The 25161-nt window shown below is 40.0% G+C and overlaps 1 protein-coding gene across 2 annotated transcripts in view; it reads right to left on the bottom strand.

The window, feature by feature from the left end:
* Positions 1-4716: 4716 nt before the first annotated feature.
* Positions 4717-25161, bottom strand: part of LOC145446887 (DNA topoisomerase 3-beta-1-like) — a 30347-nt gene continuing 9902 nt past the window's right edge. For both annotated transcript variants that reach the window (XM_080325260.1, XM_080325259.1), the window contains exons 5-16: positions 24257-24435; positions 21741-21927; positions 19119-19353; positions 17030-17187; positions 15072-15174; positions 12349-12504; positions 10344-10442; positions 9565-9712; positions 8579-8745; positions 6996-7255; positions 6097-6202; positions 4717-4970 (exon numbers count right to left, since the gene is read on the bottom strand). In XM_080325260.1, the coding sequence (XP_080181386.1) occupies positions 4795-4970; positions 6097-6202; positions 6996-7255; positions 8579-8745; positions 9565-9712; positions 10344-10442; positions 12349-12504; positions 15072-15174; positions 17030-17187; positions 19119-19353; positions 21741-21927; positions 24257-24435 (1974 nt within the window). In that variant the 3' untranslated portion in view covers positions 4717-4794. The remainder of the gene's footprint in view (positions 4971-6096; positions 6203-6995; positions 7256-8578; positions 8746-9564; positions 9713-10343; positions 10443-12348; positions 12505-15071; positions 15175-17029; positions 17188-19118; positions 19354-21740; positions 21928-24256; positions 24436-25161) is intronic.

Raw genomic sequence — 25161 nt, 5'->3', positions numbered from 1 at the left:
GAAATTCGGGAGAGTTGAAACTGATTTTTCCGATGCTCCTGACGCAGATGAAGCACCAGAGGAGGGCACAAACTTTCATGGATTACCATTACCATCATAGGCGTTAAAAATACCTCCAAGTTGATTATGATCATATTGAATAAAGTGAGATTTGCAATTCAGTTCTGTATGTAAATAGCAAATTACATGTTGGCTTCGGTTGGATTGGGGATTAGGATTGGCACTAGGTTAGGATGGCGGTTTGATTAGGGCAGGGGGACCTCAAACTGGCGGTCGCAAACTCGCATTATCCAGCTTGGTAAAAGCCGTAAAGTAGCAGCACTTTAATGTCGCGATGTTATAGTACAGTTGTTTCAATCTGCCAAGAATGCCGTATTTGGTGAGGTTAAAGTTTATAAGGGACAGAGAAGACAACTGGATTCATGCCTACTTGAAAAAAAAGTAGTACTTTGTTAATGATCCCTGGTACAGGAAAATATAGTCACATTCATGCACTAGAAATTTACAATCCTGCCAAATCCGGCAGTCGGGTAATATGCGAACCCGGATTGACTCCTTTGAGTAATTGTAGTTGCGCTTTTTAAAAATCCAGTAGTTTGTTCAAGTCTGGTACCTTGCCATCTATATTATCGATCTGTTTTAGATTTATGGGAGAAGGCTTATAAGTAGCCTGGGAAAACTATATAACCATATAAAACCATATACCTATACTGTAGCCTATGTCTCAATAACCAGAGATGAAGGGATTTAATATTTTTCAATCCAAACTCTGTGTCGGATTTGAGACACAAATCTAAGCCCAAATCTAGAACGAATTTTGTCTTGTGTCTGTGAAATCCGGTGATGATTGACTTTTGTCCACAAGAGCCATGAAAGTGGAAAAGTATTTGAAATTTCACCTCCAACACCAAATCCTGCTTCAAAATGCTCTTGAGTCCATACCCGATCCGAATCATCTAGCTACTACTGCTTTTTTCAAATCCATGCTCATCACAAGACTTGGATTATAGATGGATCGAATTCTAATTTTTGAAAATGTTCCCATGCTCTTATTTTACTTCTAATCCAATTTCTGGTTTCCCTGAAAATGCGACAGGACTGGTTGTTCAAAAATAGTTTTTTTCCCGGATCCCGGGGATTCACTGATTAAATTGTTGGGTTGCCTAAAAAAAAACGCTGCACACGAAATTTGGCTCAATTCCAACCAGTATAAGCCGAGGCAGAGCCAATTGAAATTTTTAAATTTGCTATAAAAAATATAAAATAAATTTTTCAACTTTTTCTGTCAATCCCATGACATTTTTGAGCTCTGTACAAAACGATGAAAAACAAATTTGACGCAATTCTAACCCGTATACGTATAAACGAAGTTATTATTGCAGCTGAAAGTTTTGGATTTGCAAAAATAGCATATACGGTGGAAAATCTCAGAATTATGAATGAAAAACTCAATTAATTTAGCTTCCACGGGTTGGAATTGCGTAAAATTTGTTTTGCTCCGTTTTTGTAGACAGCTAAACTATTTTATGGGGTTGACAGTTAAATTCGAAATTTTATTTCATAAAATAATTGCAATTGGCTTTGCGTCGGTGTATACTGGTTGGAATTTGAGCCAAATTTGGTGTGCAGCGTTTTTTTTAGGCAACCTAACAATTTAATCAATGAATCCCTGAGATCCGGAGAAAAAGTTGATTTTGACTAGAGCCCGACCGATATTGGATTTCTGAGCCGATACCGATAACACCGATATCCAGTACCTCCACCGATAACGCCGATATATTCAGCCGATATTCAAAATATGTGGAATCTAGCTCAAGGCCCATATTTAACACCTCAGAGCATTTATTTCAACAACTTTAAAGCCATTGATATGCTTGAACATGAAATAAATGATTTAGGGGCTATAAAAATATATCAAAAAAGCACCAATCCAGCAGTTGCAGATTACAGTTCACAAAGCACAATTTCTCGGCCCTTTCTCCAAGGAGTGAACTTCTGTGGTCTTCCATAAATGATGTATATAGTACTAAACACAGTCTTCCACTTGGTACCATAGTTAGTGGCACAGCAAGAATTGGAAATCTGTCTTCACTTCGGTTCCACCGTTCCCTTGCAGGGGATCTTTCCTTCAAGGTTTCACTAAATATTGATATTCTTCTGGCAGTGCACCTGGAGCCTTCAGCACACCATTAACAAATAGCTGAAAGAGGATGACCAAATCAACTCAAATTGTCCACATCTGCAACTGCTCCACCCATCCCCTTGCCCTTAGGCCTTGACCATGACCAGCATTTCAACAATCAATTGATCAATAATAGTTGGCCAATGTCAGCATGGAATCAAATATTTTCGTATCAATTATTGGCTTTACTCCACGTTTGCTTGATTTTCTTTCCCTCTATGCTCGCATATTTCCTATCATGGTGGCCCCGCAGGCCTCAGTCAGACGAACTTCATACATTACTGGTATAAATAGCTCTGTTGGTCTTGATACCGAACCAATAGCACTATCTTCAGAGAAACATTCCGACGCGACGCTTTTCTCTATCATCACGAGGGTCAGTCCAGCATGATTGAAGTTCTCATTTTTCTTACTGATTGAAATCTTCTGCAGACAACTATCCATCCAGCTGCTCTCTGTCTTCATGGTGATCGATTACTGCAGGGGGATTCCCACGAAGTCAGTGGGGCATAACGGTGGCTAGTTATCTAAAATATTTTTCAGATAGGCACGCCTACTGCCTGTATGCAGTATGCATTATATGCAGCTTGGCCATTTATTTTTATAATTTACCGTCCTCACGTCTTCTATCGACTTCTCTGACTCCCTGCCACCATGTTGTGACGTCACGAAAATGGCCGATATTTTTTTACCTTCAATGGCCGATACCGATATTTCTCTCCAAGCGTGATATCGACTCGATATTATCGGCAAGCCGATAATCGGTCGGGCTCTAATTTTGACCAACCCTACTGTACAGAAGCCAAGTTTGGCGTACAGACATTCGCCAGTCTCGTGCGTATTTGAATGAACTCGAATTTGATATGAAGTGTAGGCCCTACTTGATTAAATTTCCGCGAATTCAATAACTCTAAATTAGGGGTCGCCAACTCAAAACGGGTCGCGGGCCACTTTTCCAAATTCGTCGAGGCCGCGAGCCGCATGATTTCAATATCGATATAAAAATAGGCAACGCAGTTTAACAACCATGTTTTGATAGCTCTACGTCAATACAACGCTGTGGCCTCTAGCTGGGGCGACGCGCTCCGAGCACGAAAATGTCTTCATATCCCGGGGTGAAATTAGACATTAATATTAGTATCAAATATTTATCCTTTCTCCGCCCATGTGATCAAATTGACCGGTGGAATTGATGCGGGGGTGTCAGACGTAGGCCTACCAGAAACAAATTTCCTTCGCGATGGAGAGAACACGATTACAAATTGGTATTTCTTCATGGGGCGCATCATATTCCTCTGCTGTTCGCATCTGTTCTGTGGGGCTAAAATTACGAAGGACACTACAATATTGAAATCAAAAATCAACTCGTATTGAATCGCGTGTAGCGATAATAAGAATAATTGAAACCTCACAATAATTAGGGAGTGAATTCGATCATTCAATTTGCATATTGACGGCCGCCAAAACATTCTGCTCGAAATAAGTGTCGACGGCCGCGTAACTTTCCTTCTACTGCCGCAGATTATCCACGCCTGGACTAAAGAATCGATATTGGGGTTACCGAGCGAGATAGTGTAATGGTTGTGCGTCCGGCTTCTCGATCGGTAGGTCGTGGGTTCGATCCCCGGCCGGGTCAGACCAAAGACTCGAAAACTGGTATCCGCGGCTATCCTGCTAGGCGCTCAGCAATCATGGATAGCATGGAGGAGAAAAAACCGGGGGTGCAGACTAGATGGCCGTATCGCATCTCGATGGTGCAGGCGAAAGAAAATCCAATATCTCTCTCTCTCTAGACACGGTACTGGCTGGAAAACTATCTCCTCGTCTTTCGGGGAGCCCGATGTCGTTTTCTTAAGCGCCGCGGTCTTGGCAGTGAGAGAGAGAGATATGATATTCTTTCTCGCCTGCACCATCGAGATGCTTTGGCGACGGAGTTATGATACGGCCCTATGAGGTCATCTAGTCTGCGCCCCCGTTTTTTCTCCTCCATGCTATCCGTGATTGCTGAGCGCCTAGCAGGATAGCTGCGGATACCATTTTTCGAGTCTTTGGTATGACCCGGCCGGGGATCGAACCCACGACCTACCGATCGAGAAGCCGGACGCATAACCATTACACTATCTCGCTCGGTCGGTGATGGGCCATTGCACGTCAAGACAACATGCTAATTGCTCATCACATCAGTAAATTCTACCTCCATAGAAGCCGTATCAGCTAAGAGAGGAATATTGATAATGGGCACATGATAATAGCATATTTTGAACAACAACAACAACAATATGTTTATACTGAAATAAATTTCAGCGTTTCAAAATCGTTCTTCTGAAGTTTCGAACCAGGTCGCGGGCCACAAAATATGACCTCGTGGCCCGCGTGTTCGTGACCCCTGTTCTAAATATAAGGTAATTTGAAGAAAACTCGCTATAATCCTAATTCTAACCTAATCTAATATAAAGCTGAATATTATTTAGCTGTCCACTGCTAATCTCCGCTATCTACCAAGCACGAACCTACACGACTGAACACGAGAGACATTCTATAAAGAATTTGTAACCAACCATCGGCCCGCAAAACTACGATTGGCACATCAATTGACAACAAACATTTCCGCGTCAAACGAAGTACGCGGCAAGCAGCGACATTTTGTCTTTCGGCTGACGCGGTTTCCCTCTGCCTCGCCCCCTTCCCCTGCCCCTGCCTCGACCGCGGCCGCCCGACGTCTTGGCCATGGTCCTGGCCCTCTTCTCCTGAATCAAACCGGAGAGTATTTCGTCGCAGAAAATGCAACCTGACAAGGGAGAAATGGATTGATCGATATAGAAAAGAAAGTAGCAGTGGTTCATCAAAAGCGGGCAATTCATATTGCAGAGTGCATCTTCACATCAATTTTGATTAAGACTTCACCAATATGTCAATTTTACAAACGTGAGTAGATTACTATGACATGTTTCAGATGCTACTATGGTTTCAAGTAGGGTTACCCTACGTCATCTTTTAAGAGGCTTTGTCCTCTTTTGAGAGGACGCCTAAACGTCCTCTTTTACAGAAAAAGTATTAAAAATGCCATAAAAAAGCAGACTTCCGGGCAGAATTGTAGAATAGCGGCAGTCGATCAAAATCACCTTTTTTTAGTCAACACCACAAAACTATCGCGAAAATACCGTCACTAGAGCTTTCAGATCTTAAAATATCGTAACTTTAAGAGGTCCAGGTTTGGAAAAAAATTACCGATACTGTTATTCGAGTTGATTAACAACTCTTTATGGCAACGGTAGGGTTACCGTACATCCTCTTTCAAGAGGATCCGTCCTCTTTTTTCAATGAACTGAAAGTGTCCTCGGACGCCTAAATGTACTCTCTTTTGGTAATTTGTCTTCTTTATATAGAGAAGATGTTAAAATGCGATCAAAAGCTCGACCCGACGCAGCGAACGTCAAACTTCCAAAAAAAAAAAATCGGGTAAAACAGGCGTGCAGCCGAACTAATGACCTTTTCTTTATTTTTCTAGCCGACGCCACACATTACCGTAAAAAATTCGGGAGTCTAGCCAAAGTGATGACCTTTTTTGTATATTTTTTAGTACACACAGTACTATCGGTCGACAAGTTGAGTTTTCTTCTCCAGTGCCGCATTTTTCAGAATTTTTGAAAAGTGTCCTTTTTTCCGAATCTCGAAATATGACAACCCTAGGCAACGGGGAGGGCATAATTTCACTGCTCGTAAAATCGTACCTCATTTCGTCACTACAATAAATTTGAGTACCGGTACTCGTCCAGTCTTGCAAACCAGAACTACTGTTATTTAAATCTACTAACGATCATCCTAAAAGCACCCTTAAACACTGATGTAGGAGGCAGCAGGTAAAAAACATCAGCTCCACTTTTACACAAGGAAATAATTCAACGAGCACATACCGGTGTGCTTTGTTTCACCGTTTTCCAACGGAGTCGTGTCTTTATGAAAATCCACGACCATCTCGAAGGAATTACAATGGCCGCACTTGGAGTCCGCAACCCGCACCTGAACAAAATATCGTCTCACTATGACTGATGTAACGTGTACTGATTTGTATGCAGCAAGTCCCAGTCAAATGCTCAAGACTTGCGCTACTTCATCGAGTTTTCATGATTTAAGACTACTACTTCTACTTAACGACTTCCAGTTTTTTAGGCAAAACCAGGCCTGGAACACTGACTCCTTACTCGGGCATCATTTCTTCGGTTGTATTCTCAACAATTTACAAAAATAACTGACGTGACTTATCTCACACAAGTAGTTGCAGTAGAATTGGCATGGCACCAAGGCTGACTAATTTGGCTAGGTCTAGCGTACATGCAATTATGGATATGCATATGCACATCCGTTCTGTCAGTTTGCCAATTTTCGCATTTTCATGCCAGTGAAGTCATATTCGGTGATACGATTCTTGATATACAAAGTTCTTTTCAAATATCTACTAGTCGCTGACGATTGCCCCTGACGAGTGTCAGCCAACAATATCCGGGTTCATTTCAATATGAATACACCATTCAATTGTATGTTGAAGTTCTGTACCGCCAAGAAGCTCTTCGCATATAAATAGTATATCGAAGTTCTGAGAGTCTCCATCAAGTATGCACATTAAAATATAACAACACAAACCAAAAATATTGACTTGAAATCGGAAAATTTGAGATGGAGTAGACTCGAGTCGAGTGACTTTGAAAATCTGATGTTCAATATCTGGACTCAAGCCAAAATTCGATCAAACTGACTTATGCCTTCAAAGTAGAGATACTTAATCTAAACTTTCCACGCCGATTCGAGTACGTACCTTGTGCGCGTTCTTGAAAAGCGCTATCACGGCAGCACACCGACTGTTATTGCAACACAATTTCCATTTCGGGCGTGAAGTGGGGTCCAGCACCATGACCCCGGTTTCGCATTCCGTGCACGCGGTAACGCCGAGAGACAGCATAGAGTGAACGCACGCCGGGTGCGTACAAGCGTTGCAGCCGGAGGCTTTTTTCATGTCGCGAAACGGGGGGTGATTGAAACAGTACGGGCACAGCGAGTAGGTCTTCGCTTGAGTTCCTTGAAAGTAAGTGATACTGTGATTTGAGTCAGCCGAGTCATTATCACTAAGGTTGGGCACAATCATTTGAGTACTTGAATCTGAATCGAATATTAATCCTACCGAGTCAAGTTACTGATACTAAAATGATAAGCTCCTTGCCCACTAAGAGTTAATTTACCAACAAAAATTATAGTTTCGATAGCATTTCGCACTGTAAAAGCCTTGAAACCTTGCTTGGTCGTTAGGGCTCTTCAAAAATGACCTTTTTTCTCAAATCGTACTGGCTACTTGATAAAATTGTTAGGTTACCTAATTCAAGCCTACACACCAAATTTGGTTCAATTCCAGCTAGTAACCGCTTTGCTACAGGAGAAGAAAGTTTATATTTATTATATAAAAATAAATAATAAAAAATTTGAAAATTTTCTGTTCACCCCGTGAAAGTGTTAGGCTGTCTATAGAAACGATGCTCACCAAATTTGGTTCAATTCCAACCAGTGGAAGCGGAGTTCTTGCCGTCGAAAAATTTGGATTTGAATAATATAGTATTTACGGTGACCAATTCTTTGTTTATTTATTATAGTTGTGCTCACCGTAAATACTATATTATTCAAATCCAAATTTTTCGCCGGCAAGAACTCCGCTTCCACTGGTTGGAATTGAACCAAATTTGGTGAGCATCGTTTCTATAGACAGCCTAACACTTTCATGGGGTGAACAGAAAATTTTCAAATTTATTTATTATTATATAATAAATAGAAACTTTCTTCTCCTGTAGCAAAGCGGTTACTGGCTGGAATTGAACCAAATTTGGTGTGTAGGCTTGAATTAGGTAACCTAACAATTTTATCAAGTAGCCAGTACGATTTGAGAAAAAAAGTCATTTTTGAAGAGCCCTATTGGTCGTATCGCAGCCTAAGAAACATGTCGAACAATGCTGCACACGTTACTGGAAATGACATACCTGGAAATTCGTGATCGAACCACAACATTGTCACAAAGCGCGATGAAATAGGTACGGTCGAAAAGATACCAAATTATCTTAAATTCGATGTAAAACAGGAATTATATTCTTTATGGTCGCATAAATGTGATATATTTGAACTCTCCACACCATTCACACTGTTAAAGTCATAACGAGTGACACTGGAATACTCACCCAAAGTCTCATGCTCACTCTTACAGTTCATCAAATTTTTGGGGAGTACTCAAGCAGATTTTGCCTACTCTTACCACGTACTCGAGTAGTTATGATTTTAGACTGCCTCCACTTGAATATTTTTTGAGGTGGGTAAAGGAAAGTTTGCAAAACAATCAAATTCCAAAGTCAAAAGCCCCACCCGTCGAGCAAAGCAGCAGTTCGAAATCGTCCAACGGGCACTTCAATTCCTGGTACAATTTCACATTTGTTTTCGGCGGCAGATTGTAGGTGTCGTCGCAGGTGTTGCAGTGCAGCCGGGGCGGCGCCGCGGATATGTGCTTCATAAAGCGACGACACTTTCCACACCTGAAAGACGCTACTGTTAATAACGTGCGGATCGCCGACTTACGGGCTGCTCACAAGTTCAACCACGCAAGTTTAAGGTTTAACTGGAGCATCTTCATTTTAATCTTTAGAAATAGGAGCTCCTGAGCTCCAACACTAGGTTTGGTCATTAGGGCGGTTCAAATTTTCAAATTTCCCTGACAACTTGATAAAATTGTTAAGTTTGCTAAAAAAAGCTTTGTACACCAAATTTGGCTGAATTCCAACCAACAGATGAAAGTTTTGGGTATATTATAGAAAAGTTTTCTGTCTACCCTCATGGAATTGTTGGGTTGCCCAGAAAAACGATGTAGACAAAATTTGGCGCGATTCCAACCAATGGAAGCTAGGTTATCGCAGTAGAAAATTTTGGATTTGATAAAATTGTGTTTATGGTGAGTAGATCGATACTGCATAATTGGTGACCGTAAATACTATTAAAACTTTTTAGTGCAGTAACTTCGCTTCCACTGTTTATTTTAGCTTAACAACGAATTCCATGGTCTAGCCAGTAAAATTTCAATTTTTCAACAAACCTGAAACTTCTTCCTCTTAATTATAGCAATGCTTCTACAGGTTGGAATTGAGTCAAAATTGGTGTGTAGCCACCAAAAATATGAAAAAAGCTATTTTTGAACAGCCATAATGGACATAATGCTTGAAAGATGCCAAATTGCATTTAATGCGGTGTGGAAATGGAATTATTTTATTTGTGGTCGAATAAAAGTTACATTCTCGGTATTGACATATCGGGACAATCACATTCCAGGATATTCCAATTGTCACTACGCCGCAACCGACCTTGACAGTGGCTTCCCGGTTTCAGACAGCGGCGAAAAAGAAACTTCAAACAGTTGATCCATGCCTGCGATTTGCTCAACAAAGAACTGGAATTTTTGCCGAAAAATGTTGATGGCGTGCTTCAGAACCTCCCCGTACTCGGCTTTGCCTGGAGAGAGAACAAAACAAAGTCAGAACGACACAATAAAAACAATTAACACAAAAGTAACATGTAGTTGCATGAGTGAAAATCAAGTTCCATTGCATAATATCCAAAACTGGGCAAAACCGATTTTTTGGTGACTTGACTTGACTCGAGTCATTTTTTCAAATGCGTAAAATGTCTCGACTCGAGTCAATTTTTATATTGACTTGACTTGTACTCGAGTCATAGTAAAGTTACCGCATTATTGGTGTTTCGTCTATCAGTCAGACTGATACTTGAAAATAGTGCCAGAAACCGTGTACAGTACGCAAGCAATTCTATATCACTCGAGCAAAGTTGAAAAAGTAGGTTGAACTGAAAACTGAACATAATGACTTGTACTCGGGACTCGAGTCAAAACACTATGAATCGGACTCGACCCTCTACTAGCTGACTTGGACTTGACACTGTGGTGAATTGAAAATGACTCGATTCGACTCTAGTCGAAACTATGAAAGTGAGATTGACTTATGACTAGGAACCTTGTGACTTGGCTACAACCCTGATTTGCATAAAAACTGTCCCAGAACTCGGTATTCAAAAGCCACAAAAAGCTAAAAGTAGTTTAAAAAGCTTAAACTATCAAAGGCCATACCTGCAGCGATCAGATTCAATTGCTCTTCGACGGCTGCTCTCATAGTTGGTAGCACCAAGTCTCCGTCTATCTTTTTGTAACCGTGGACCAGCACGATACCTGAAAACGCACGGACCTATCAGGTTGCTGAAAATTTGAAATTTCAGAAACCCCAACATTTTCGGCTGACACTCGTCTGGGCCAATCGCCGGCAACTGGTATTAGAGAGTTGAAAACAACATTGCACATTGTGATGCGATTGTTGATATACCATGTTCTTCCCAATTCTCTACTAGATTTTGACAATCACCGCTGACGCGTGTCAGCCGAAAATTTTTGGGGTTTATTTCAATATGAATATATTATTATTCGACCCCACATAAACAAAATAAAAAGTCGTGAATTCAGGTTTTTGTGTCAAAAACGGAAGCTACTCGCGTACCACCCGAAAATCCTTCTCGTGCCACAAGTGGACAGGTAACTAGAAAACTAGTAATTAAAATTAGATTAGAATTGGAATACCGGCATTTCCCTCTAATTAGTGTAAAAAGACTAGAATTATATAGTTGTCCCAATTTGCTAGTGGTATGTGCACCACAGCTTGGAAACCCCTGCACTAGACCCAGTGGAGTATCGATTGAAATGATTCCAGGCTGGGATCGAAGATGAATATTTCCAACACCTCGACTCACGGCGTGTGCAGCAACCTAAACTAGGCATATTTTTTCGGCAAAATTTACAAGGGTCAGCCAAGCTCCAGTTATTAATGCGTCTCAACAATTGCATCACGAATGTTATGAAAACAACGCCTAGCCAGAGAGTGATATACAATTGTGACACATCACGACTTATAATATGCATTGGCCACCGATACTCTGAATAATTTTAATTGGGCTTTTATACAAGAACAGTTTCAAATTTTCTTATTATGAATCTTTTACTGACAGCAATTCCCTACATGGATCCAAACCAGTCACCCGATCTGCAATAGTGCAGTCCTGCAAGGAAGTGCCTGCACAATGAATAATGCTTGTGAATCATCATCATCGATGATATGAATCGTAAATTGCTGGTGAGAATAGTCATCGGGCCATGAGGAATTTGCATCAACTGGCAAGTGTCCATTGTCCATTGTCCAAGTGACTAAGCCACTTTTCAAATTAGCTATCTGTAGTACTTGGCATCCATGCCAATTGAATTTGTCTACGTAAAGTGAACTCCAAGGATAGCTGCAATTCTCGATGTCATAATGAAACCACACAACTGAAGCGTCCAATAACCAGAGATGGTCAAAGTAGCCAGCTTCAACTCAAGTACAAGTATTGTGACCAATTTCAACTCAATTAAAGGTAGATATAAAAATTCCACGACAAAACTAGTTTCAAGTAGAAGTGAAAGTAGTCAAGACAGCTGACCACACGAGAAAGTAGACGAGACTTACTTGAGTACCTCAAAAAGTAAAGTGCTTCGTTAGTAACACCTGCCTATAACGTTATTAACTCTTAGTGTGTCCCAAAGCTTCAAAGTAGGGGGTCTACAATGCCACTAGTACTGAAATTTTCCTCTCGGTTTCAAAATATGTAATGGGTCAAATTCTCAGATTTGGAAATGCTGCGTCTTGTAAGATTATCTTGTTCAGAAAACACCTAGTCTTTATAACTATGGTAAATGCAACTGTGTGCTGTTAGGGGATGAAGAACTTAAGTTACGTTATACACTAATCATAATCACCAATGAATACGTGGAAATATATCGCTCAAAGTCATCATGTTTCGCACGTTATAGGATGCAAAATGTGAAGATTTAATTTACAATAGAATACTGCTAGTCTGCTACAACATTCTTCTTCAGTGCCCCTTATATTGCCCCACGAGTATTTCCACAATCTTCAAAATCAAAATCGTCCCTTGGTGTCCGATAGCGTCAAGTTTAGGAATCTCTGCTCACATCCATCAAGGAAATGCATAACGCTCAGGCGTAAACAACTCGATAGCCCAACAAACGAAGAAACAAAGTAGATTATTACCAAGAGGTGAAGGAACCAGACGCCTTCCGGAGGAGACATAAACGTAATTCCTTTGACAGATATTGTTGATATGAGTCGGTATGCTGGCGTCTGTACCGATGCCGTGCTTTTCCATCAACGTTATCACTTCGCTCTCGGTCAGGTAATCCGGCGGACCTGAAATATGCCCAATAATAACTGTTCAACTTTGCCTAGAGCCATGATATGCACAAATTTTTTATTTTTGGGGCCTGTAAAATTTCAAATCTGCAGACCACAGAACCTTCAAAAATAAAAATAAACCCAATGTATAGTTTAATGACTAAGTTGCTGTCCCCGTCTTGATATTGCCCGAGTTATGTGTGATTCTATTGATGTTTTTGCATGGAAAAGTCCTGTTAACAACCAATAACTTGACATTGATAGTTCGGTTTCCTTCGAAAGAAATGAAACTTTGCAGTTAGCTAGCCTAGTTATTATAATGCCATAATCTCGCTAAACTGTACTGTTGAAATTCAACGATTCAGTACCAAAATCTTCTTAGCTTTCACACATAACTGACATTAAACAAATCGTGGGTTACTTTTAAACAGTATGGCACAACAATTCCAGAATTGTGACGTACTGTAAGTCCAAAGTAGATCATGAAAAATACAAGACAATGCAGAAAAATACATTCCAATTGATTGGACGTTTCATTTCTCTAATTAACGAACAAGCGTCCAACTTCTTGAATTTTGCAATTCAGATGTAACATTGTAATAGATTAGCTCTAGTCTCTAGGATGACGTAAGTGTTGCTCATGGTTTTGGCAATTTCCTGCATCCGACTTTGCTTATTGCAGAGGGAAATATGTTAAATATGTTCTACACATGCCGTCATGCTTTGTGAGATGTGATAGTATTTACAATACAAGTGTATCGATTGTAATAACAGATAAATTCTCTAATCCCTACAATAAATGTTTGAATAATACATACGTATTTAACCCTTTGCGACCGGCAGTCTAGTATACTAGACCGCGACTGTTTAACGCAGCGGAGTCGATATTTAATCCAAGATAGCTAGACCTGTATTGGTCATAAACGATTACAATCGGTTTGTATGCATAGCTCTTATAAATACGCATACATCAGACCATGTATAACCTAATGTTGCAATGTATATCCTGCTTGAAATGCAGATTGAACACGAAAAATGTTTCCCGCAAGATGGAATTTGTAATGATGTTAGCGTGAGTGATCGCCTGAAATATAAACCATTGTATCTCCCGTTCTAGACGTCATATACCCTATTACAGTTATCTTCTATGACTTGTTGGTCATACTATTCTATGACAGTCCTTATGTCGAAGATTAGCACGTAGAAGATGTTTCAAATTGACGTGAAAGAACCATACCTTATTTCGTAAAAATCATGGCTGCATAAGATGACCTGACTCGTTGGGGTTTCAAACAGATGTAGAATTGCTTTAGGCAATAGCAAACTATACATATGGTTAGCCATTATCCTGGCATATTCATCAATATCCCTATCATGGAGCTTAGTTTTGTATAAGAAAGCCGACACCAGCCCTAACACCGCACAAATGAGCGTGCGAGTTGGGCTATTTTTGTGCCCGAGCCTGTGATAACAACATCATATAGAGGCAGTTATATATCTGTTTCAGATGGCAAACGAAGTTACTGTTGGCTTCTATGACTACTGTTGATCATTCATGGAACATTAGCCGTGTAGAATACAGTTCAAATTGATGCAAAATAAAGCAATGTACCGCGTGGAATGACTTCCCGAGCGTATATGGGCACCGGACAGTGTCGAATAAGTCAATATGTGTATACTTACGGATCCCTTGCAGTTGCAAGTTACATATAACAAGCAACTGGGGTTGATAACACTTCAATAGCATGGAGATGTATACTAACGGCAAAATTGCCGAGGCAGTTACTATATTATGTAGAAATGGACCCGCGTTGCCTTCAGCGAGAATACGAGATTACGTAATCGATTACTCATCGGCGGCGGCCGCGTGATTGTGCTTATCATCTCTACCTTTCCAAGATCATAGCGCTGGGCTATGAAGCGCTATAGTAGCCTGTAATGTCTCGTTGGAACGTAGAGATTCATGCGGAAGGCAATCAGGTGGTCATATACTAAGAGAGGGCCTAGGTATGACGTCAGGAGATATAGAAGAACAAAATTGCATTTCATTTTCAAGAAATCGAGAACATTTTCTCGCATAACGCTATTCCCTCTGGCGTCTGAGCCGTGAGAGTATCTCAGACCGCTAGGCGGCTACTTCAGGTTCACGGCAATATATTGGGCGTCGATTTAAGCCATATGGATGACATTTTATCGTTTTTTATGTGGATGCAGTAAAATTTTGGTCGGCAGGCTGGCCGGTTACAAAGGGTTAAATAAACCCGAATATTTTCGGCTAACACTCGTCAGGGTAATCGTCAGTCCCACAATAACACATAATCTATAAGCTACCGTACTTTCCGTGGTTGCCAAGATGGAGGAATTCAATTCCAAGCAAATCCACAATCACTTCCGTGTTCAGATAGAGCATCAACATACCAAAAACGACTCAAAATAATTTCATGGTACATCGCTTCATATCTTATTTTTGAGAATGTAAATTGGGAAGATTATCCACACTACATATATGTGTAACGCAGTTGGACTCTGTTCCATTATATGCCGATTTTAAAACGGAATATGCATCCCGTATTTAGCCCAACCTGTTTGCTTTTCCTGCAGCTCAACTTTGGCGATTGGACACTCCTCCCCAACTTGGAATGTCGGCACGTTCTGGCTCCCATCAATAGACTGCCCTGGCATGATCTGACAGAAAGATGGAGATTGGCAGCCAGTTTTTACGTGGCCAGTACGATCTTGGACATTGTTATGGCTGGGCAAAATCGAGTACCCGAGAGATTCGATTCTGAATTCAGTATGACGAAATAACAATATGGATGGTTTGGGTAGTTCGATAACGTACCTTTTAGCAACAACAAAGAAAACAATTCCAGTTACATGCCACATTAAAGTAATTTGATCTCTTTTTGATCATTCTTACTTCGTTGCACTTTGTGACAATGCGGTGGTCCGATCACAGCATCAAAAATAAGTCATTAAGTCATTTCCACTAACAGGAATAGCTTTGTAATACATGTTTCATATGCTGCGGTGCGCCCGATTGAGGTTTTAAGGCTCTCACAGTGGAAAATAGTATCGAAACTATAATTCTCCTTGATAAATGAACTCTGTTAGTGGCAAGGAGCATATAATTTTAGTACTGGAAGAAATTGAATCATAGTGCTCAGCCCTAGAAATAGTAGTAACTCGACTAGTAATCTACAGGGTTGTATGGGTTGTCTGGTGCTTTGGATAGCTCGGGGCCTATCGTAGGGCCCGGATAGCTTATTAAAGTCCTAAAAACGCTTGTTTTATCACCACTATATATGATAGCAGTGGCATTCAATGACAACAGTCAAATGTCTCGAAACAACAAACAGTCCAGCCCAGTCCAATCCAGACTTACCACCGCAGTTGTACCTACATAGATCAGCCTAAACCCTACGAAGGCTACCCACTACACAGCAACCACCATTGACGACAGAACTTCCAAGAGTCATTACTCAGAAAGGAATGGATTGATAAAATATCCGACTAATTACAGAAGAAAGCCACATCTATACAGTTTCTTCACGACAGAAATGCAGAATGCATGAATAATTGAAAGCGGCCCTAATCCCATTAACTTGAATATGAGATAGATCCGGCAATGGCTCCTCGGAGCTGGATGGATTAAAAATGCAATTTCCACCGTCCATCATATCAAAGTCAACAAAACGAGACAATAGCTGACAACCAGAGAAAAGGTAATATGAATCTAATCTAGTTCTGAAATTAGTAGCAAAGTACAACCACAGATATCCAGATAACCATTTTTGAAGCGGAAAAAATCATCCAATCAACTTGAGAATAGACATATCTTGGCATGCTGAACGGGATAGTACTTTTTTTTTTCGGGGTATGGGGAAGGGGTCCATTCGTATTTGTTCGATCAAGTCCAAAAATGCCATTTTTACAATTTAAAAAAAAAAAGATTTTATTTTCATATGTTACCCCTAGTTGGGCTGTAAAAAAGTACTATCCCGTGCATTAGATCTATTTAAATCCCTAAAGAGCATTAGGGAACAAATTTATTGAAAACTTTTGATATGAAGAATCACAAAATTCGATACAAATCAAAAAATCGTCGGCCATATAACGCCAAATTTTTATCAAAATTAGAATGTCCACCAAAACACCTTGTGCCTGAATTTCAGATAGATAGCTCCGACGTTAGTTTTCATGTTATAGACATTTCACTGTTTCTAAATTCGAGGGGTAGTCTCCCGCTCCCCCCTTGAGCCAAATTTGGTGTGTATGTGTAGGGCGTGTAGCGTTTCTTTTAACCAACCTAGAAACTTTATCAAATAGCCAGTAGAATTTGATAAAAAATATGTTTTTCACCAACCTAGCAAGTTTCATCAAATAGCATGCATTGAATACACTACTTGTATTCAACGTGAACGAGAAGCATATGATGGGGTCAGTATCGTTCGTCTAAATTTGTGTATGAGGACAATTTCCACATCAAGTTTTGAAATGCATCATAGCCACGCGGACAAGAATTTACAATCCTATTTACCTCGGTGTAACCAGGTTTCAACGGGGCGTTTCCGCAACACAGAAAAGTTTCCGAGCCTATCGCAAACGACACCTCAGTCCGCAAGTACACGCAATCGGAGCTCAGCGTTGCAAAGAAATGCCGCGTGATGTAATCGTACAATCTCCATCCATCGTAGTCTGCAAATTAATTATTGCAAAGGTCATTTAGAAGAACGGCGTACAACGACAATTACGTATGCTATAAATATTTAAATGGATCACGTCATTTTATCCTTGAATCTTATCCTAAGTATCTCGGAATGGTTGGGAAATAAATTACCGGAATATCCCTAACGTCACAGCTCACATAACACTAAATCTAGTTTTGAATTTGTTAAATTAAGAACAACTCTTTGAATCTTGAAGTTCAGACCACACTGTAAAATGCATAAGGTAATTACGGCACAAGACTCTCACAGTAACATTAAACGCGAGTATTCGTTTAGCTGTGGCAAAGACCGTTTAGGACAGGGGTCACCAACACGCGGCCCGCGGGCCGCATGCGGCCCACGAGGTCATATTTTGCGGCCCGCGGCTCGATTTGAGATTTCGGAAGAAAGCTAAGAAAACATTTTGCAAATGCTGAAATTGACCTGCAATGGCCGAAATACTGCCAAGACCGATACGCTTAGAAAACGGCTTAGGGCAGTGATTCTGAAACTGTGGGGCGCGTCCCCTTGTGGGGGCGTGAAAGCATCTGAAAGGGGCGCGGAGCTGCAGTCAACTGAAAAATTTTTCGCGCTCCGCGCGATTTACCTCCGGTCCATACTTATACTTATTGCTCTGTGTACAGTCCCGAATTCATATTATAGAACTCTCTCATCAACATTCATAACCATTCATGCCATTAAACTATCCGTCGGGGCGGATTGCTAGCTTTATGGATGCATTTTTTTATGTGACAATAAGGGGGGACGACAATTTTCAGTATCATAAAGCGGGACATGTCTAAACAGGTTTGAGAACCACTGGCTTAGGGCTTCTTCACAAGATCAAGCTTTACGTGGAGATGGTCTTTCATCTAGTAACGTATCTCGCCAGCCCCCAAAAGCGTTTCAAGTTATCGTGCACAGCTGATAGTTCAAAATAAAATGAAATTGATGACGTTGATATTCTGTTCTATTTTTATTCCTTTAATAAAATGTTACTTCTTTTGTGATCACTATGCCCATCGAATATGTTAGGTAGCACAGCGTTGTACTGACATAGAGTTTTAAAACGTGGTTGCCTACTTTATATCGATATTGAAGTCATGCGGCCCGCGGCCGCTACGAAATTTGAAAAGTGGCCCGCGACCCGTTTTGAGTTGGCGACCCCTGGTTTAGGAGATACTGGCAACATTATGGTATTTTCGGTAAAAATATATTTCCTAACAAGTTTTCAACTCAAACACTTGCGATATGCTTAGGAAAACAGGACACCTACTAAGGGCAGACCATAAATAAGGTAAAATCATTACAACGACTATCCAAATCTACAGCAACAGACCATTCTCATTAAATAGCCATTGTCAACCAATGTCAGCAACCAAGAATACCTGAGCAAGTTTGCTTCATTCAGTTACCGGAAACCGGCATGATATTTACATAACAGCGACAGATAATTTTCCATCAGAGAGACAAAAGACAAAAGTGAAATCGTAATCGCCTTACAAATGTCAAATTCCAGACCAGTTGAAATGAGTCATGGAGTTTCACTTTCGAGATAAAAGATATCTTTATCATGAGCAACTATGCGCGATACATCGGACACCATTATCTTATGGTAACTTGACCGCTTGGGAAAGGGTGCGTGTGCGAAATGAGCCAAGCTTGCTGTACATAGATTTGCCATTCTCATGCTTATAAGAATAAGCTCTAATTTTATACGAACTGATCTTGAATCAATTCCAAGTATTCGCGACTTCAGTAATTCTAGTTCTAATTTTATTTAAAAAAAAACAGTGTAACTATAATTCTGATTCCAATCTAATTTAGAAAAGCTGAAATTTCTTATTGTCCAACACTGATGAGGAACCCATTCTTTACACGCTACCAAACTATTACCAACACACACCGCGCCACACATACCAAAATCACTTTCAGTGGCGCTTCTCATTGGTGTAATCGGCGGATGGTCGCCCACATCCGTCCCTTTCCTGGGCTTCGAAAATCCGTTTTCCAGAAGACCGCGAACGTACTGCCCCCAGATCCGATGGGTTTTGTGATGCGACAAGGCGGCGTTGAAATCGAAATTTTCCGGGTAATGGGTCGTCTCGGTACGCGGGTAACTGATGTAGCCCTGAGTGTAAAGCCGCTCCGCAATCTAGGACAGAGCAATAAAATAACATAAGTGTGTTACCAAGTCACAAGGTCCCGAGTCGCAAGTCAATTTCACTTTATGCTTTTGACTCGACTAAAATCAAGTCATTCTCAATTCCCCCCCGGGTCACGTTCGAGTACAAGAGCAACGGACCGAATCTGAGTGATAGTGTTGAGACTCGAGTCCAAGTCCAGGTCATACAGTTCACAGTACGTAATCGAATTCAAGTTATCTTAAATCACTTCTGTGAAACTCCCGCGTAATGTCGAACGCCTCGCATTCATAATATGCTCACTTTTCTGACTCTTAACATATTTATTCAATATTCATACAGATAAAATAGTTTCTGGACCTATTTTTCAAGTATCAGTCCTGATACATGAAACTTGAAGTCGTAAAGAAAGTCTTGAGTCACATGACTCGGCCAAGTTATGCGCAATGACTCGAGACAATGATAAAGTCCGACTCCAGTCATTACAACCCAGCGTGAATCTACGAAGAAGTGTTCACACTGTTCAATGGCGTTACGAAATGTGTAACGTTCAAAATCTATGGCTATTTTGAGGAAACTAATACTAAGAAGAGTTGGAAGCGCTGTATGCTTCGCCATCAATTGCTACATCGCAATTTGTGTCAACATAAGCAGTTTGTGTATATTTTAAAAACACAAGATTGAGCTCAAGACATGTATTCGCCTCAATTGTTCTAACTTCCATGCCGGTGACGCCATATTTGATGATACGATTGTTGATACACAATGTCCTTTTCAATTCTCTACTAGTTGCTGACGATTAGCTTACCCCTGACGAGTGTCAGCCGAAAATATTCGGGTTCATTTCAATATGTTGAATATGTTATTCAATTGCTACGTTCTCTGCTTAGCATACCGTACTTATTCTTAGTTGGCATTTTTGATAGCAAACAAGATACAATACCTTGTAAGTTTATAGGTATACCATCACAAACATAAAAACTCCATAAATCCAACTAATAAAGGCTTTATTGAAATCGACTTCTACATTTGACTGGGAAATCAAGGAAAGTCTGGAAAACTTTTGAAAAATTCAACTAGATCAATATGCTACAAATTAGTGAATCATTTTCAGTCCAAACTGTAGTAAAAGACTCAATGTGATGTAGTTGGGTTTGTAAATCAATGCCAGTATATCGAATATTTTGTTGAATGGAACATTGGTCGAACACAGGCTACTTCATTTGTATTTTCAATTGGCACTTCAAATGGAACACGAGTATCACCAATACAATTCTATTACAATTGAAAGGTTAGTACGCACTGTCATATTGGCAAGCTACATAAACCACATTTCCTCTTTTGAACAGTGTCCCTTGCATGAAGGGCAAAATAACTGGAAATTTAACTACACTATTCAAACCGCAATAATGGTAGCCTATTAGGGGGTGACAAGCATTATAAACACACACACACAAACATATTTCCTCTTACAAACCATGAAAGGAAATGCAAAACACAACTAAAGACGCGAGCCCACCACATTGGTCAAGCCAAAGATTCTAATGTACGCCAGGACATTTTTAGTGGTGCATAAACTTAACTTGGATGGTTTTTCATTAGTTGACATTGTGAATCCCGCTAATTTCATTTTAAAACAGAATTCGGCAGTGAAATGTACTCGAATTTGTTAAGGATCAGTTCAGCAAATCGAACGAACAGATATACCCAACAAATGTCAATGCTTGATAATGGTAAGAATTTGAAAATTTTTCAATATAGCTTGTGGTCTCCAGATTTCAATTCTGTCAATCTACTGCCGTATTACCACAATACAAACAATTCTCTATATTCAGTATCTGTGAATATCCTCTAGAAAACGGGTTCTTAACCTTTTTGCTAGCGTGGACCACTCAATCTTTTGGCTGGTTCTGTGGACAAAACCGCAAAATTTGGGGAAGTCGGTGACGAAGAAACAACCTGATTTCCAGTTGCAGTACAATTATTGGTGTTCATAAAGTCCGTGCTGCTATTCTGACATATGAATATAAGACAATACAAGTACACAAGCCAAAAGATAACGACATATCTTGTAAAGGACAATGTGGTTTCATCGGTGCAGTTTTAACATTCATGGACCCCTAAAACTAGTTTGCGGACCCCCCAGATTAAGAAAAGCCGCTCTCGAATATACCTCCAAACCATCCGGATCCAATGTGTCTGTGTGTTCATTTCCCCTACACCTCGATCATTACAATAACACTGTTACTGTAGCTCGAGAAAAGATATTTGATTATTGGATTTTCATCATGGTTAACCATACCGTTATCACAAACTCGCAATACTGCGACATTTCAACATATAAACTAATGCACTGCCACACTTCCCATCTGCACACCAAGAGCGAAAATATCCTTACGTGCATGGTCTGTTGCGGTCCTATATTGAGCGACGCGCTCGCGACTCTGAGCAGTTCCACGGTGTTCAAGGCCTGCGGTTTGGCTTTGTGCTTCTCTTTGGTTTTGACATTTTGCACGGCGGCAACGTTATTCTCCTTCACCAGATTCAAGAACATCTGAGCGATGTCTTGATCGAAAAGGCGCACTCTGTATAAGAGATTTTACATGTGATGCTGTTGTCAAAAGACTAAATGTTGGTGGAATATCGAGCCAATTAAGACTAGAGTACTAGAATCGGGGTTGAGTATCAATTGTTAATAATCAATTATAATTATTCGATTAAAGTGGTGAGAGTTAATATTTTCGGGTACTGTTACATAAATATACACTAGGGTTGTTCAAGAATAAACTTTTTTTTTCTTCGGATACCGGGGATTCACTGATTAAATTGTTGGGTTGCCTAAAAAAACGCTGCACACCAAATTTGGTACAATTCCAACCAGTAAACGCTGACGCAGAGCCAATTGAAACTTTTGAATTCATTATAAAATAAAAATTTTCAAATTTTACTGTCAACCGGGCCATGAAATTGTTGAGCTGTCTGCAAAAACGATGCTAAACAAATTTGACGCAATTCCAACTCGTAGAAGCGAAGGTATGTGAGTTTTTCATTCATAATTCTGGGATTTTCCACTGTCAAATTTTTACAAATCCGAAACTTTCAACCGCAATAACTTCGCTTTTACCGGTTGGAAGTGAGCAAAAATTGTTATACATCGTTCTTTTAGGCCACTTAACAATTATATTGGGTTAACAGTACAATTTGAAAATAATTATTTTTATATTTTCATAATAAATTCAAAATTTGCAATTGGCTCTGCCTCGGCTTCTACTGGTTGCAATTGAGCAAAATCTGGCGTACAGCGTTTTTTTTAGGCAACCTAACAATTTAACCTAATCAGTGAATCTCTGGAATCCGGAAAAAAGGTATTTTTGAAGAACCCTAATACCGGTACACACCATTCGTCACACTCGGAGTAAATTTAACCACAGAAATATAGTCTCGTTACTTCGCCCTCCGTGGGAATCTCTGTATTCAAAGCTAGTTTTGCAATAAGCTACATAATTATGTTCGTTGAAATAACATTTCTCTGAGTTGGTGATCATCATAAACATTCAATACAATTTAACAGATGATGTGTAACAGTGGAACTGCCATTGGGTCCATTTTTCTTGTGTCTGCAAAAAATACATTTTTGAACTTTACAGGTCGTTACTACTGTTAACAGGTGATACACGAATTCTCAGGTCAAACTTTAATACTCTCCATCCCTAAAGCCAGTATCAGGAGTTCACCTTATGATTGAAGTATTAACGCAAATTCAATCAGTCTGCCATATCGCTACCACTCTGCAATATTACCTGAACAGTGAACACCCAAGAGTGATGATGACAGGATATGAAAAATATATCCGGTATGCAAAAAATCGGTCAGGAAGGAAAAGCATAAGTTATTGACGACCCTGCTTCACACTATACTTGCCAATGACACATCCCCGACTCATATGCACTCGCAATCGAGAAAATCAATAAAATAGATCACAAACTAATCAAAATCGCTTGGCTATTACTCACGCCAGAAGGAAGCAAAACATGGGGCCCGATATTGATTCCAACTGTCGAATCGCAGGCACCGTTTCATTAGAAATTCAAATTTTAATCACGAAATGACACCACAATTTCGTTTCGCCCGCATGATTTGAAATAGCGAAACACAATTAAAGAATTGCAAGCTAAAACGGTCCGAGTAAACATATTGCAAACATTACCAGCGACTGGAGAATCAATGTACGGTATTACACAATCTAGGAGATTTGAAATCAAGGTGGCATGATGGATTTGTGAATTATTCATCAACTTTCCATAAGGGAAAATGCACTTTATGTTATGGATAGGGCTGTACACAACGATTCCAGTACTCGAATCTTGAGCCGAGAGAGATTTTTTCGAGTGATGAAAATACACGCATTCACAAAAAAAGTAATATATTAAAAACTAAAGACTTCATCTCAATACCCTATTTCAACCGTTGGAGCCTTGAAACTGCGGTTAGCTGTATAAGTTGCACAATGCTACAAATATTCATGGATGAAATTTCCATCAATTAGTGATCGAGGCTCGCAATGATTACGAAGGCCTACGAAATAGTCGTGCTGCAGAAATACAAAATTATTTTGCATGACGTGTAGCTAGCATTAATTTTCTTGTAGCTCGAAAAATACATGTTTAAACATTTGAAGTAATTAGTGCATTGAGCTTCAGCGCTCTCTTCGCCCTGATTATTTGAAATTTCATCCTTGTAACGTAATATTTTGTGATACGAATTTTGATATACAATTATCATCCCCATTCTCTGCTAGTTGCTGACGATTGCCCCTGTCGAGTGTCAGCCGATAATATGCGGGTTCATTTCAATACGAATATATTATTCAGTTTTAAATTTATTAATCAAATACCACGCATTCACGCAACTCACCTGGCCCAGTCCAGCTTCACCAATCCGCTAGACGACGTTTTCACCTCAACGTTCATAACCCAGTACTTCTCGGGTTTGAAAGACTGAATCTTGTCATGGCGGTCGACACAAAATCCTAAGGTAGGTGTCTGACAAGGTCCGTAGGAGATAAGCGAGCTGTCCAGATTTCCATACTTTCCCTGAATCAAACAAAACGACTTAATGCTATCACTAGAGTTTCCTGCCGGTCTACCAAATATATTAGACTTTTATATCTCAATTCCAAAATGGAAGAGGCTGGACGCTTGTCCATTAACTACAGAATTACTAACAAACAACATATTCGCATTTCGTTTATTAACTTATCGGTTTTATCAGCACTTGCACTCGAAAACTTCAATAGAACCATGTATATAACACGTCTAATATCAAAAGGCAGCATTACATGAAGTTTCCAAATATAATTTGTAGCCGCATTCATTCGTCAACATTGCAATTTGGGTTAATTTTGATTATATTGAAGGTTCGCTAGTCCAGGCCAGAAAGGATGAGAACCACTGGCTTATCGTATATTACATTCGCCGATATTCAAAAGATACGGCATCTAGCTTGAAGCTTATGTCTGAAAACTTAAACGCATTCATTTGAATGCCTTTGTAGTCATTGCTGTATGCTTGGACATGAAACAAACTCCAAAGGCTGCTTCTGGACACCAGTGAGTGTAGAGTACTCAAGTAGGTTCTGCCTATTTGCAGTAATTACTCATGTGATTATAACTTTTTAGACTACTGCTTCTTAGTAGTTCCCATTTTATTCCCAGTCCAACAGTTGCAGATTTGTAGTTCACGGACTACCTTGGTGTGGCGTCATGAAAATTCCAGTGTTTTTAAATATCAATATATTATTCAATTCTAATAATAACGCAA

Source organism: Botryllus schlosseri, chromosome 9, assembly GCF_051294905.1.
Source record: "Botryllus schlosseri isolate E-star chromosome 9, Bs_hap1, whole genome shotgun sequence".
Lineage (NCBI taxonomy): Eukaryota > Metazoa > Chordata > Ascidiacea > Stolidobranchia > Styelidae > Botryllus > Botryllus schlosseri.
This window is presented reverse-complemented; position numbering and strand designations above follow the sequence as displayed.